Raw genomic sequence first — 15,188 nt, forward strand, 5'->3', positions numbered from 1 at the left:
CAGTTATAAAGGGAGGGGGGATGTAGGTGAGGTGAGGTGAGGTCAAGAGACAGAGAGAGACATGAAGAGAGAGAGAGAGGGAGAGACAGAGAGACGTGTAGAGAGAGAGACAGAGAGATGAGAGAGAGAGAGACAGTGAGCACCAGATTATACTAATTCCTCCATCAGATGGAAAGTTGTATGGTGAGATAACACGTCATGAAGCATCAATGTAACATCCAACAACAACACACTACCAGGTCAACACAGTATTAGCAAACACACACATTGTATGACATTGCATTAAAAAATTTAAAACTCCAAAAATGTACTTAAGAAAAGAAAAAAAAAAGTATTGTAAATGGAGTTGCACAGCCTGAAATTTTGAGGCAGATTTAAATAGAATCCAATAATATTTGGCTTATGTATGTATCTGTAACACACTATATGCCCTCGCACACACTCACTCACACACACACACACACACAAACACGTTAATACCTTGAGTACAGTGATGACGTTGGGAGGGTAACTGAGGCCAACCATGTTGGAGGTCCGTCTGTACATCCTGTCACAGAGATAACACACATCAAGACACACATAGACACACACTAACACACAACAACAATCGTCAACACACACCGACACAGACATCGACACCATACCAACCCCAGCATGCACTACACTGTCTAGTTTTGTAAAAAAAAAAAAAAATGATTCACATCATAATCATGTTCAAATATGGAGACCTTCTTTCAAATCTCAAGACATTGAAAAACGAAGAATCAGAATCCATTACCTATGAAATGAAGGCTTAAGAGTTGGAATATAGAATATTTACAGTGAAACAACGAAAATAAGACATACCAATACAGCAAAATCATGTCTGAAGACATGCTGAAACAGAGACATTTATGCACTAGAAATTTCTGGATAGAAATATCCAGGATGTAGAAGGAGAATACACTGTGTATTCTCCCAAGCTGACATAGACAAGATATATTCTATATGTTGCACTTGGTTTGGCATGTCCACCATCTCTCACGGCTCATTAGTCTTCCCCTCCAATGACATTAGAGGATGAAATGTCATGAGAAAGGGCTCCAGGAAATACTTCTGAAATACCCTACCTGCGCTCTCAAAATTACGTGAAATGAGCATGGTGCATGCTCCATGCACGAAAAGTGTGAGAAAAGGTTTTCCACCACAAAAGGATTAAGTGAAGGAGGAGCACAGAACTTGAATGAATAGCACGGTTCCTCCCATTCAAATCAACGTTCCAGGACGGTCGGAGTGGCGGCCATTTTTATGCGAACCGTTGGACTAGCTTCCATATGAACTGACTTACTGCAAGTCACTAAGGTGAGAGGTTTTACAGCAAGAACCACAGCAGCTTCTCTGTCTCCTTGCTGCCATGGATTGCTAACATGCTAATGTTGACTAGAAGAGCTAGAGAGAGAAGTACAGTTTTTGATAAAGCTACGTTAGCCTCGTCGCTAACGTTAGCTTTCAGCTGAGTTTTGACAGTTTGCTAAAAGACTCATCTGCTCAGTTCTCAAGCAAGTGTGACACACTTTACAGCCTTAATGCCCAGACTTGTGTTGTCACCATAATCGTCATTTTATGCTGTACTAGCCAAATTACCATGACAGTGGAAGGGCCGTTCTATCCACTCAAGTTCTGTGAGGAGGAGGTATTACACTACAGATTTGTCCTCGCCCCGCGTCTCCTCCTCGGGGAGAGGTCATGGGGAAACGAGAAGAAGACACGAGGAGGAGAGGAAGCGAGTGAACCGTGTCCTGTCAATTGGAACGTCCTTGCACATGCATATTTACCTCCACGGATGACAGCTGTCTAAATTATTCGAACATTTCACTAAGGTAGAACACCTACAAGAAATTTCTTGTGATTTCTGTGCGTTGCTGCTGAAGTTTTATCTGTTTTGCGACTTGGGTTAGGCAATGACTATTTATATTACCATAAATCTAGCTGTAAGAACCTAATTTGCAAAATAGACAATGAAATGCTGTTAATCTGGTTTAGTAAAAATGTATTATCCCTGAAGGGAAATTCCACGGCAACCCACATGAGACTACGCACTGTTGACTGGCGAAAAACGTTGACGTAGTTGAGAAACAGGAACGCACTTGACAAAGTCCTTCCACCAATAACAGACTGATGGACTTTGCTACCTGTACAGATATCCCAAATATTAAATAGGCCTCAAATTTGTCTTACTTTTGTTCTTAAGAAACATGCCTACGAAAAACCAACGTGGGATTCATGAAACATGCGCAGACTCGGTTTTTGCACATCCTAGATGTATCTGATGATGAATGCCACTTGTTCAGAAATTGGATGCGTGTGCCTGTTGATGCTCATTAGCATAGGTAGACGCCCTGGCAACTCCATAAAAGGCCTGCTGACTGAAAGGTCGTGTGCAAATGGAAAGCACTACTGGAAGGCCGGAGAATTGACCTTATTCACACGGCGGCCATTTTGAAAGGGTGGGAAACTCTTCCCAGAAGATTTACATATTTATAAAACTAGCGTTACTTCAAGACATAAGTGAGGACTTAGACAGATAGACCTATTAGTTATCAAATTTTACATAACACAACTATAACAACTGCTTGAATTTAGCAGGGAAGTTAGTAAGATACTAGTTAGCTGCCAAGGCTTGACTCTGGTAGCTAGCAGTGATGGGCCAAATATATTAAAAGGTGATGCTATAGACATCTGAATTCTGAAAAAAAAATGTTTTAAAAGTGTAAGCGGTTAGAGTTATTCTAATCCTCTTTGTATTCAGTATAATGGCTCTTTTTTTTTTTTCCTCACACACTGGTCTCCACTAACATGTATTATGCTTGCAAAGTTATGATGACAATAAAAAAAGTATATATAAAAAAAAAAGTGTAAGTGGTGGAGTGACAGCAACCAAGAAAAAAAAAAACATGGCAAGCAATTACTGATGCTGTCAATGCTGCAACATCAGAAACACACACCATGAATTAATAGGCACAGTTTATTATCTACAGGTGGAGGACAGGTCACTGTCAAAAGGTTTGGGGGAATAATAGGACAACGCAGTTTGTCCTATTATTCCCCCAAACCTTTTGTCAGGTGTCCAGTCATCAGCGGAGTTAGATTCTGGTTTCATTCAAGCAGCATCTCCATCAGATGGTAAGTTCAGACCTTAGGCTATATAATAATAATGTTGGTTTTGACTGTAGCTCTTAACAGGAGCTTTCTTCCTGTGGTATCTAAACATCCAATGACCTCTCCAGCAGCACACTGGTCAAGACACACGACCACCCTGCTGTTCTGCAGCACCAACGAGTCGTGGCTCCCTCCTGGCCAGCAGGAAACCACATTTAGGAGGTTTAGGTTGGTGTTACAGATTAATTGAATGTTCGTGGTGTGTTGTGTCATTTTTTGCGATTTAAATGTGGGAAATGTGAGATGCGCACAGACTATTGCGCCTATGATGTTTGGCAGGCCAGCAATAGCATGAAAATTATTTGAGTCTGTTCTACTGCAGAATATGGGAATTTGCTATATTATGCTATATTAAGGCCGCTCCAGTAACAGAAAATGTGCGCTCATGGGTCTTTATATCATAATTTATCACTTTAATTAATCAGCTAAACGTTTCCAATTGAATAGAATTCCCTATGAATTTTTTCATATTAGCCTAGCTTTGTTAATATGGTTATTAACAGTAGGCTTACAAATGGACTGAAATCCATTTTGCTGTTAATATACAGCAACCTTTCAGTGGCACAAACAGGGAAAAGGCCTGGCGACAGGGGGATGGACCTTGCTTTCTGAGTGTTTATCAGCCTGATGGATTTACCCCTCTGTGAGGAAGACGGATGGGTCTTTCAAACAGATTGAATTTCCTGACATCTAAGTGATAAGGGATTCTCCTCAGAGTGGTCCGTCTTTGAATGTATTTTGGGATATCACTGTGATAATCTCCCCTCCATGGTCAAACAAAATGATCTGCAAAACGGTCGGTTACCAGGATATGCTGCCCATGTGCTGGTTTCCATTGCGAATCAACTGGAAATATGCTTTCATTTTTTATTTCAAGAAAATGTCACTTGACTCCAAACAAATTCATGAAGCTAGTGAAACTGCACTGGAGTGCATTACAATTAAACTAAGCTAATTTAAACTAAACTAAAACTCTTGTAGATGGTGAATCTCTTGATGAAGATGCTAGCTTGCACAGCGTGGACAATGCTGTGGAACCCAAACTAAACCTCTTCATAAAGTTGCTAATTTGCATGGCATGGACAGTGCTACACTAAACCAAACCGAACTGAACTAAACCAAAATAAAATAAACCAAATCAAAACCTCTCAATCAAGATGCTAGCCTGCAAAACCTGGACAATGCTAAAGTAAACAAAACCAAACCTCTCACCGAAGACGCCGGCCTGCACAGCATGGACAATGCTGTGAAACCTAAACGAAACTAAAGCACACTACACCACACTTAAGCAAACCAAAGCAAACCGGACTGAATTATATCAAACATCTCAACGAAGATCCCAGCCTGCATGGTGTGGACTATACTAAACAAAATCAAACCAAACTAAACCAGACCAAACCTCTCCACAAAGATGCCGGCCTGCACAGCATGGACAATGCTGCGGAAGCGTGGTTTCTCCTCAGTGCGTCGCAGCATCAGGCCCATCTGCCGTGTGAAGGTGGAAGCCAGCCAATCACGAACCTCCGACGGCACCGAGTCCGACTGGATGTCACTCAACTCATCCTCCGTGTCCACCAATCGCCTGCAAGGAGAGAGGGGGGGGAGGAATGATGATGGAGGGGGAGGGGAGGTAAAGGATAGAGAAATGGGGGAGAGAAGACGTGATGGTGAGGAGGGGAGGGAAGGATAGATGAGCGGAAGAGAGGAGGGGTTGAGGGATAGATGGGGAGGGGATGGATGGAGGGAAAGGAAGGACGGAGAGAGCAATAAGGGGGGGAGAGGGAAGGTGGGATGAGAAGGAGAGAGGGAAAGATGGAGTGAGGAGAGGGATGGAGAAATGGGGGTGTTATGGAGGTGCAGAGGGAAGGAGGGATGCGGGAGGGGAGACAGGGAGGGAAAGAAGAATGAGGAGAGGGAATAAGGGGGATGGAGATGGATGAGGGAGGGGAAGAATAGAAAAAAATGGGGGAGGACAGGTGTGATGGAGAGGGAGAAGGGGGAGGGCGGGATGGATGGAATGGAGGGAAGGAGGGACGAGTGGAAGAGAGGGAGAAGAGGGGTGGTGGAAGGGATGTAAAGATAAAGGGTGGAGGAGAAGGAATGGAGAGGAGGGGATGAATAAATGGAATTCAGGGGGAGAGATGGAGGGATAGTTGGGGCAAAAGAAGGAGGGAGGGATGGATGGATGGATATACAAAGATATAGAGAGAGGGATAGAGGGGGAGGGAGGGATGCAGAGATGTGACCAATAGGCAACAGTTACAACATAGAAAGATATAGGACAATAAGAAGCTGCATTGTAACACATGCATGCTGAGTGCATGTGTGTGTGTGTACACATACGAGTCTACACACACACACACACACACACACATACTATTCTAGTGCCCCATAATTCCAGCAGTGTCCACATGCATCCTGTCTTATATAACCCGATCAGCTGGAATCTGGGCCAGCGAGTGTGTGTGTGTGTGTGTGTGTGTGTGTGAGAGAGAGAGAGAGAGAGAGAGATAGAGAGAGAGAAACAGAGAGAGGGGAGAATGAAGAGAATGAAAGATAAGGAGAGAGAGATGAGGGGAATTAAATTCCCCTCCATCCACTCCCATTCATCCCCCCCCCCCCCCCCCCCCATTAGAGCCTAAATCAAGTTGAAAGGAGGATTGTGTCTGGAGCCTTTATCACTTATCGCTACAGACTATATCGCTTCAACCCCCCACCCCCATCCCAACCTAGTATCTTCTATTAGGAAGCTCATATCTACCGCCTTTCCCATATGACATGAATGGAGCGTGAGAGTGGATATGGGGGGTTCTGGGACGCCAGAACTTCCCGTTGAGTCTTCTGGAGGTGGTACGGGTCTAATTCAACTAATCACCTGAGATAAGGCAAGAGTCGATACCACCGATGACATACCCCCACCCCCCACCCACTATGTTCCTTACTACAGTATTCGACCTAGTTCATTATGCCACGTTCACGTCAAATCAGAAGAATGGAACTCCTTTCTACAACTTTCTACCCACATTCAAAATAATTTTTATTTATGAGTCTAAAATCAACCATAAATGAACTGCAGCAGACATAACTTGCTTTTCATAAGTAGAGTTGAATGTATTACTATGAAAATATAACTGATAATTTGGATTTTTATTATCTTGGAATGCCGACAAACCCCGCCTAACTCCATGCAAGGTAATGGGACCACAACTGAAAGCTAAAAGCTAAAAATATAAAGTCAATCATTTTTCCAGAAGAGGTTATGGCCTCAATAGCTAATTTCACTTCTTCTAATGTGTGTCCTTATGGCAATTTTCTAAATAATTGTGCCATTAAAAGGATATATCGGATCAGGTTGTGTTTGCCTAGTGATTGACAGGTCACCCATGCATCGGGGGCGGTGTTGGAGCTGACCGCATGACGTGCCGTGGGAAAAACGGAATTGAGTTGAAAGATTCTTACCTGGTCTCTTCGATGTAGACGGATTCGAGGACCGAAGCGGCATACTCCAGGTTCTTCTTCAGGTCCACCACTGATGCCTCGCCCCTCTCCAGCTGCTTGACCAGACATCGCAACCTGCAAAACATAAACATGATCATGACTACTTCATTTTCCACAATGCCATATATTCAGTTTGGGGGAAAAATCAATACCTGAAGTTCATTATTCAATATCTATCTAGAGGATAGCATTTTGTCAACCATGGAATTAAGTTCCCTACTATCCTGTGAACCATCATTTGGTTTATTGCTGCGCTGTCAATAACTTTTTTTTCAAATGGTGAATATCTCATTTTGGGATGAAAGAATCGCTATTATATTATTCTTGTAGTGAGAGTTCAAGAAAAGAGAGCAACTCTGTGTGTGTCTAGTCATGTTTAGATCAGATGTTCAAAAGCATCCTTTTCATATGTCCATAGGGTGTGCTCGCAGATGAATATTCAGCTTATGGCAGAACAGTGCCATCTTAATACACGCTGGAGAAACACAAATCAAAATTACCGTTGCTGAAGTTGAAAGGCCATATTTCACTTCGACAGAACATTTGCAGTTTTCACTTCTTAATATGGAAATGACATCCAAGAGGATGTTGTTTACTGTGATTATGGATACAACAGCGATAAAGCTGGCACAAGGTACAGACAAATACAACCAACAGCACCCAAGTACCAATAATCAACCAACCAGATACCAAAATCTGACCAATGAAGCATGGATAGTCATGCATTATGGGAATAAAAGGCTGCCAGGTAACATAGCACACCCTCTGGTGGCCATGTTGGAGGTCCTCAGCTCTCTTGGAAACTATGGCTAAGAACAGTTCTGTGCTGTTTTGGGCAAGGTCATAGAGGCAGCAAAAGCACAGACTATCTCTAGTCTAAAGATGGTAAAATCTCTTTTGAGACCAAGGCTCTGTCAGATGAAATACTGTGTACTGAGTTATTCTCCATTTTAATTTTCTCGCGTGACCTTTTGGCTGAGATTACATTTGAGTGTAGCAATACAGTCTGCAGAAATATCCATAGACGCAGCTGTTATGCTGATGGAGTCTCTGAAAGTTACTCTCTCTAGGCGTAGCTTTGGGGGGAGACAGGAAGGCATGTCAACCTCAGTATCAGGAAAAAAATGAATTGAACTTGAGAAAAATGAACGTATTTGTGTCTCAAACGTGTTGTATTTTTACTCACTCTGAGTTTGTAGAAGCACAGATTAGTTTTACTGAGGCACAGTTTAGTTTTACTAAAGTACAGTTGAGTTTAACTGAGGCAGTTTGGTTTTACTGAAGCACAGCTGAGTTTTATTGAAGCACAGTTTAGTTTTACTGAAGCACAGACTAATTTTACTGAAGCACAGTTTGTGGCTGGCTTTGGTCACAAGTGAGCGAAGTGAGGTCACTGAATAATAATAATAATAATAATAACTTCACTTATACAGCACTTTTCAAAACAAAGTTACAAAGTGCTTTACATAGACACGGAAGTAAACCAGAGGTAATAAAATCAAACGTCAGAAACAATTACCACAAAGCCATATAAAATCAGAGCCGGGAGTGAAGGGTGAAGTAAGACAATTAGAAAAAGGCTTTTCTATTAAAGGAGGTTTTAAGTAGGGATTTGAAAGATGACACACAGACTCTGCTAGCCTGAGTTCCTCAGGCAGGCTGTTCCAAAGTCACAAAGTCCAAAGTTACCTGGGTTTATGGGTACATAAAGTTAGATGTCATCAGCATAACAATGCAAATGGATGTTATTTACACATTATATCACCAAGAGGGAGTATATAAATTGAGAACAAGGGGTCTCGGATCGACCCTTGGGGAATGCCACAATTGAGATGTGCCGAGGCAGAGGAGGCCAGTAACAACAGAGCAGTATCAATGTGCTCAACCCAATTCTCCAAACAATTGATCAGAATGCTGCGGTCAACAGTGTCAAAAGCAGCACTAAGGTATAGCACAATTAGGACTGAGCCATCACTTCTGTCAGCAGCAAACAGGAGGTTGTTAGTCATCCTAAGGAGAGCGGTCTCAGTGCTGTGAAACCAGCTCTGAAACCCAATTGAAATTTTCCAAAGTGTTAATGGAATTCATGAATGACAGTAGCTGTAATGAAATATTTTTTCTGTGACTTTGAACAAGAAGGGCAGTTTGGAGATAGGTCTGAAATTATTGAGGTCATGGGGACTGAGATTGGGTTTCTTTAGGAGAGGCTGGACCATGGCGTGTTTAAAAAAGGGGTCAACGTTACCACAGGACAGTGAAGTATTTATATGTGAAATGTGTGGGCCAACTGAGCCTATACGACCTCTTTGAGGAATTTAGTGGGAATAATGTCCAAGGGGGCAAGATGAGGATTTCATTTGATTAAAGGTATCCATTAGAGTGGGAAGGGAAATAGGCTCAAAGCTGCTGAGAGAGGAACGCCAAACTGGTGAGACTGATAGATCCCAGCTACTGGGGGAAATCTGGTGTCTGATGTTCTCATTTTTATCATGAAATGAGTCACACTGTTCTCGGGAAGCCTCGGTATTGTTGCTTGAGGAGGGGATAATGATAGAGTTTAGAACATAAAAAAGGACCCTGGAATTGTGGGACTTGTTGGATAGTCTATGTTGATACTGAACAAACTATCAAGTGTCAAAAAATAGATGTTCAATAAAGTGTCACTTGCCTATGTGGTGGAACTCAGACTATTTAACCCTAACCCTGACCTTAGCCTAACCCAGTGGTTCTCAACGTGGGGTCCGGGGACCACCAGGGGTCCTTGAGGGGGTTCCAGGGGGTCACCAGCAAATTGATGAATTGTTAAACTTCAGCATTCTTTCATTTACAAGAAGTTAACACAATTAGAGAATGTAGAAGAATGACTATTTTGATCATAGTTTCACTGTTATCTAACTACAATACAGTCTTGGAATTCTGGACAAAATCATATCTAGCAATAAAAATATTCTCAAATTTGGGTCCGAGAGACAAAATCTTATCAAGTTAGGGGTCTGTGGCTCTATTGTGTAAATTAGGGGGTCCCTGATATGAAAAAGGTGGCCTAACCCATAAATCTAACCCTAACCCAAACCTGACTCTATTTTAAACCTAACCAACCCTAAGCTGACCCTATTTCTAACATTAACCCCAACCCTAAGTTTAACCCTAGCCCAGACATTGAATCTATAGACTACTTTTCACACAATTATGAGTATCACTTGAAACTCATTTGACTTTTTTTGTGACACAATATTATTAATGACAATAATAAACTTTATTTATATAGCACTTTTCAAACATAAAATGCAGCTCAAAGTGCTTCACAATTTAGCAATAAATTAAAAACAAATAAAAAGACATTGTAAAAAGAAAAATTACAGATAAAATAAAGAAGTTTAAAAAAGTAATAACAAAACACCGGGTGCAACTAAGAGCAATAAAAACAATTTAATTAAAAAGAAAAGGAAGACGGTACAAATAATAAAGTTAGAAAAAATAAAAAATAAAGACAGCAAAGATCTAGAATAATTAGAAATGGTAAACAGACTGCTGCTAGTTATAAAATAGATTAAATTAGATACGTTTTCAGTTCAGAGTAATCCAACTGAGATAGGGATAAATTATGAAGTTTTCTGGAATCAAATTGCAAATACAGCATTGTCTATTGTTTCAGAAGAGGATGTGCTCTGCTGAAAGCAGGGTTAATTGCCTTGTGAAGTCATGTCTCATTACCTGGAGCTTCTCAGACATTACAATGAGCAGTCAGATTTCATTTGGTCCTGTAACAGGTACCGCCTCACACCAGCCAACCATAATGCTATTTGATAAGCTTGACAAAGGATACAATTTCCCAGAGTGGAATCAGGAGTCAAAAGAGCATCGAGATTTCTAAACGGGTATTTCATGCTTTGTTGAGACCCATCCAAAACCATTAACCTAACTCCCAGCCAGGATAACAGGGTCAGCGTATTCTGGCCAGTCTCCCAATGACCTTGTTAAAACAGCAGCACCATCGCTCCTGCAGAGTGATGCTGATTGACAGATATTCACCACAGCAACTGAGTTGATGAAAGAGAAGGGTGGGGCAAAAGAGAGAGAGAGAGAGCGAGAGAGAGAGAGAGAGAGAGAGAGGGGGAAAGTGGCCTGAATAACTGTAAACACTACATGTCTGTCTGTCTTTAGGTCAGTGTGTTTGTCTGGGAGAGGTAGCATGAACTAAACTGTCACAGAACTGACGCAGATAACAGATAGAAACAATGACACAAACAGGACACACACACACACACACACACATTATATTATTTATTCCTCCCTTCCAAAGCACATGAAAGGATAGAAACAGAGTAAAAGCAGTTGATCAGTTGTACAGTCAGTTGTTAATCCAACAAGACTAAGAGTGTAACACACCGGGAATCAAACACAGGTCTCCTGATTGAGAGTCTGCAATCTAACTCGCTGCAGCACACTTTCACCCACGTGACCAACAGTGGTGAACAGAGCGACCGACTAAACGACCGACATTGTGATCCATAGAGCCCCTGCTGTCGCGGGGCTAAAAAAGCATGCAACGAAATGATAATCCAAACAAATGAAAACCAGTTTAGGCTTAGTTTCAAGCTCGCCACCTGTCTTTGAAGCTGACCAGTATAGCAGCTCAAAGTATCAAACCCAAGTACATCAACTGTGCATTGCCAACTTACAATAATTCCCCACATCTAGGCTAAACTGATGGCATCACACATTTGACAAAAAATCAAGGAGACCTTTCTCAACCATTTAAGAATGTAAAATAATTATGATGTATGTTTAAATTACATGATTCAGAAGTACGCGTGTGATTGTTACCAATTTTTCTCCTCACAAACATGCACTGATTTGCCATGTACTTGAACACCTAAACACACTTCATTCTTATTTCATCTTGAATGGTCCATGTAATCTGGATGAGGTGTGTGTGTGTGTGTGTGTGTATGTGTGTCTGTGTGTAAATGCAGGATTTGTAAATATTATTGTGTTGTATTGAAAAATTTTAGTAAAGATATACTATCACCAATGTGTATGACGGCCTCTTTAAATAGAAATATGCCTGTGTGTGTGTGCGTGTGTGTGTGTGTGTGTTTTGCATACAGTCCATCCTCTACTCAGACATGAAAAAAACGAGATTTGTCACTGCAAGTGCATCAAAGTGTGAAAATGTGACTAACAGTCTGTGTGTTAAAGTGTGACTAATAGGAACATAGGTATCGTCAGTGTGTGTGTGTGTGTGTGTGTGTGTGTGTGTGTGTGTGTGTGTGTGTGTGTGTGTGAAGCACACATGGGAACAGGTTTGACCCAGTTCCTTTAACATCTACTCAGGCCACACAGGTTTGGATGGGGGAAATGGGAAGTGAAATGGTAAATCCATTTCTTTACGCTCTCAGATGTCCCAACCCCACCCCATCCCACCACTGCCATAAAAATTAGATAAGAAAGCAGATATACTGCATATAGATATAGATGCAGAAAACTCAGATATACTGTATATAGAAATAAATACAGCCTGTGCTATATCCATTCCTTAAGCACAGTCTGAAGCCAATTTTTATCACTGCCTCAATGTCTCAGATTTTTATTTTTTCAGTCAGCTCCACCAATCAGAAGTAATGTAATAGTAGCCTGTAGCCAGCTTCACCAATCAGACGTTATTTAACCTTAGTCTGTAGTCAGCCCCACCAATCAGAAGTTATCTAACACTAGCCTATATACATACATATATTGTCAGACGACTGCGCAAGTAACTTTGATCAAGGGTCACAAAATGCTAACTGGCTAACCAAGGCTAACGTTAATTTCTGTACTGTTAGCATTTTGTGACCCTCGATCAAATCACTTTTTTTTATAGTGGTGCAGTCGTCTAACAACAGAAACAGAAAGATATGTCAGTGACAACACCTGTATTGTGTTATACATTATGTTGAAACACAAAATAAGTGATCACAGACAGAGTTATGGGCGACAGCAAGTTGGCTTTTTAACATTGCTAGCAATGGTGTGAACCGAGCTATAACCTGCGGAAGTATGGCAGCCATGTTTGTGAAAAAGGTCTATATATCTGAGGACAGACAGACAAGATGCTATGAAAACACCATCTCCCTCTGAATGAGAGAGGGAAATGGAAACAGAGAGTACAAGTCACTCCATTGACATGCAGCATCTCAGTCTTATCTGCACTGTGTGGGGAACCAGCAACCAGTATGTGTCTATGATGTGTGTGTGTGTGCGTGTGCGCGTGCGTGTGTGTTGTGATATAGTGCCCTATTTTTGTGAATCAATGGCACATGGTGCAAAGTGTAGTCAAATGTGCATGGCGCGACATGAAAACGGTTGGTAAGCTTTTGAATGGGGTCATGCGCACATCACTTGTTAAAGCCACGAAGATAGTATCGAACACACTGCGCCTTCTGAGCAGGTGGGCAAAATCCCCATAATCTTTGACACCAGAATTGCATTGCAGTGCTTGATCGTTTCTGACACACCCCCTACTGCACCTCCCCTCCCACTTAGGTGCAGGCAAGTTCATAGTATGGAGCTTTTTTCCTATCTTTATTCAAGAGCGTGGTCTTTCAATTTTTAGAGCATAATTTATTGATTTCACGTTCAGATTTTGTAATGCTTTCCCTCAAACCCTGCCCTCGCACTCAAATAGCCCTTGCTTGCGCTTAGATTTGCTCTGCTTCTGCTCAAACTGTATTCTTGCACTCAGATATAATGTTGCTTGCACAGATTTCCTGCGCTCCAGCTTCAGCCCTTCTCCTTGCACTCAGGCTGCTTCTGTGCGCTCATGAAACGTCTGCTCTCACATTTCTGCTCTGCTCTCAGATTTTTTGTACAACAACCCTGTCAAAATTCCCCAACCAATAGAATGCCAGGTGTAGGTGCCCGCTCCTGAGTCATGAAGGTGACGTTGTTTTCTCCTCTAGCACACCGACAGGAGGCCGGTGTGCTATACGGCTACTATTTTATGTAGCTATTATAGTAAAAGAAAAAGTACGGGTGCTGGTATATACATTAACTGTCCTTTTATTTCAAAAGTCGTATTTAATAAAGCCCCGGAGGGCGGGAGTGGATGAACCCCGTTAAACAGTAACCGCCCGTACGGGACGCTCTAAGAAGTAAAGCGAACGCGCCCGCAACGAGGCAGGGATCATTTCATTGGTCAACACTACACCTGGCATTCTATTGGTTGGGGAATTCTGACAGGGTTGTTGCACAAAAAATCCGAGAGCAGAGCAGAAATCTGAGAGCAGACGTTTCACGAGCGCACAGAAGCAGCCTGAGTGCAAGGAGAAGGGCTGAAGCTGGAGCGCAGGAAATCTGTGCAAGCAACATTATATCTGAGTGCTGGGTTCGAGTAACCGGGTTCATCCCCTTTTTGCCTTTCTGCTTGCCAGAATTGCTATCATGTCCTTGTGCTGATGTGTCTAAGAATGTTTTCATTGTTGGACATTGGGAGCTGCCCAGGGGCACTGTCTCACGAAGCCAGATAAGTCGGCTAGCAAGCTAACTTTGGGTCAAACCCTGGCTTTTGGGTCTCACAACAGTGGTTCACTTTTACGCAGGGTTCATCACCATGGTAACTTAAACATGGTGATGTACCCTGCACACCTAACCTGCTCCGGACCAGGTTATCTTCAGGCTATCGGACCCAATCACATAAAATCCTGGCTAGGAAAAATGGCATCACCACTCCTCGATGATCCGGTGGACTTGGCTGCACAGTTAGTAATTCTGCATTCTATTGGAAGTCGGAAGTTGATAGTTCTGAGTTGGTAGTACCGACTGCCGATCTAAATACGTTCCAGTGCGTCTGCTCGGGAAAACATGGACGCAACACCCTTTGCCCACTAACGTGAATGTTAGCTAATACTTAACTAGTAGGCTAGTTCATACTAGCAAAGATTTCTATCTAGTAATGAAGCACAAGTCAACTGAATTACGTTACAAATGGAAAGTACAAAGTTGTTACAACACATTTTCATAACACAAAAACTACATATCAAGTAGGCTAAAATCAAGTTTTATTAAGTACAAATTGATGCAAAGGGAATTCGGAATGTCGGAGAACTAGGGCGGAATGGATCTTGCCCTAATTTCTGACTGGGAACTCCGACTGGAACGACCGTTCTGTTGCACTTTTCCGTGTCAGAGGTCGTTTTTCTCAGAGTTCCGAGTACAATGGAATGCAGCATAAGAAGGGCTCCTCACAGGGATCCTGTTGGCTTTGCCTGATGATTTATTATATCAGAGATATAGATTCTCTGCAGAAGGAATGGCCTACCTGTGCAAGTTTCCAGAGCCTTATATCGCTGATGCGACTCATCGTAGCTGTGCCATCACTGTGCAGCAGACTGATGTATTGCCCTTTTTTGCTACTGACACATATTTGTATGCCATTGGCAGTGGGGAGAACTTCAGCAAACGTACAGTTTACAGCGCTATTTGCAAGGTGGTTCTCACTCTCAGAGAACTAC

At 42.1% G+C, this 15,188-nt stretch overlaps 1 protein-coding gene across 1 annotated transcript in view; it reads right to left on the bottom strand.

Moving 5' to 3' along the window:
• The window catches only part of pde1ca (phosphodiesterase 1C, calmodulin-dependent a), a 169,698-nt gene that overhangs the window by 37,023 nt on the left and 117,487 nt on the right, over nucleotides 1-15,188 (bottom strand). Inside the window, exons 4-6 of the mRNA XM_078291305.1 lie at nucleotides 6,658-6,771; nucleotides 4,598-4,780; nucleotides 481-547 (exon numbers count right to left, since the gene is read on the bottom strand). Of these exons, the coding sequence (XP_078147431.1) occupies nucleotides 481-547; nucleotides 4,598-4,780; nucleotides 6,658-6,771 (364 nt within the window). The remainder of the gene's footprint in view (nucleotides 1-480; nucleotides 548-4,597; nucleotides 4,781-6,657; nucleotides 6,772-15,188) is intronic.

The sequence above is a fragment of the Centroberyx gerrardi genome, chromosome 22, assembly GCF_048128805.1.
Source record: "Centroberyx gerrardi isolate f3 chromosome 22, fCenGer3.hap1.cur.20231027, whole genome shotgun sequence".
NCBI classification, from domain to species: domain Eukaryota; kingdom Metazoa; phylum Chordata; class Actinopteri; order Beryciformes; family Berycidae; genus Centroberyx; species Centroberyx gerrardi.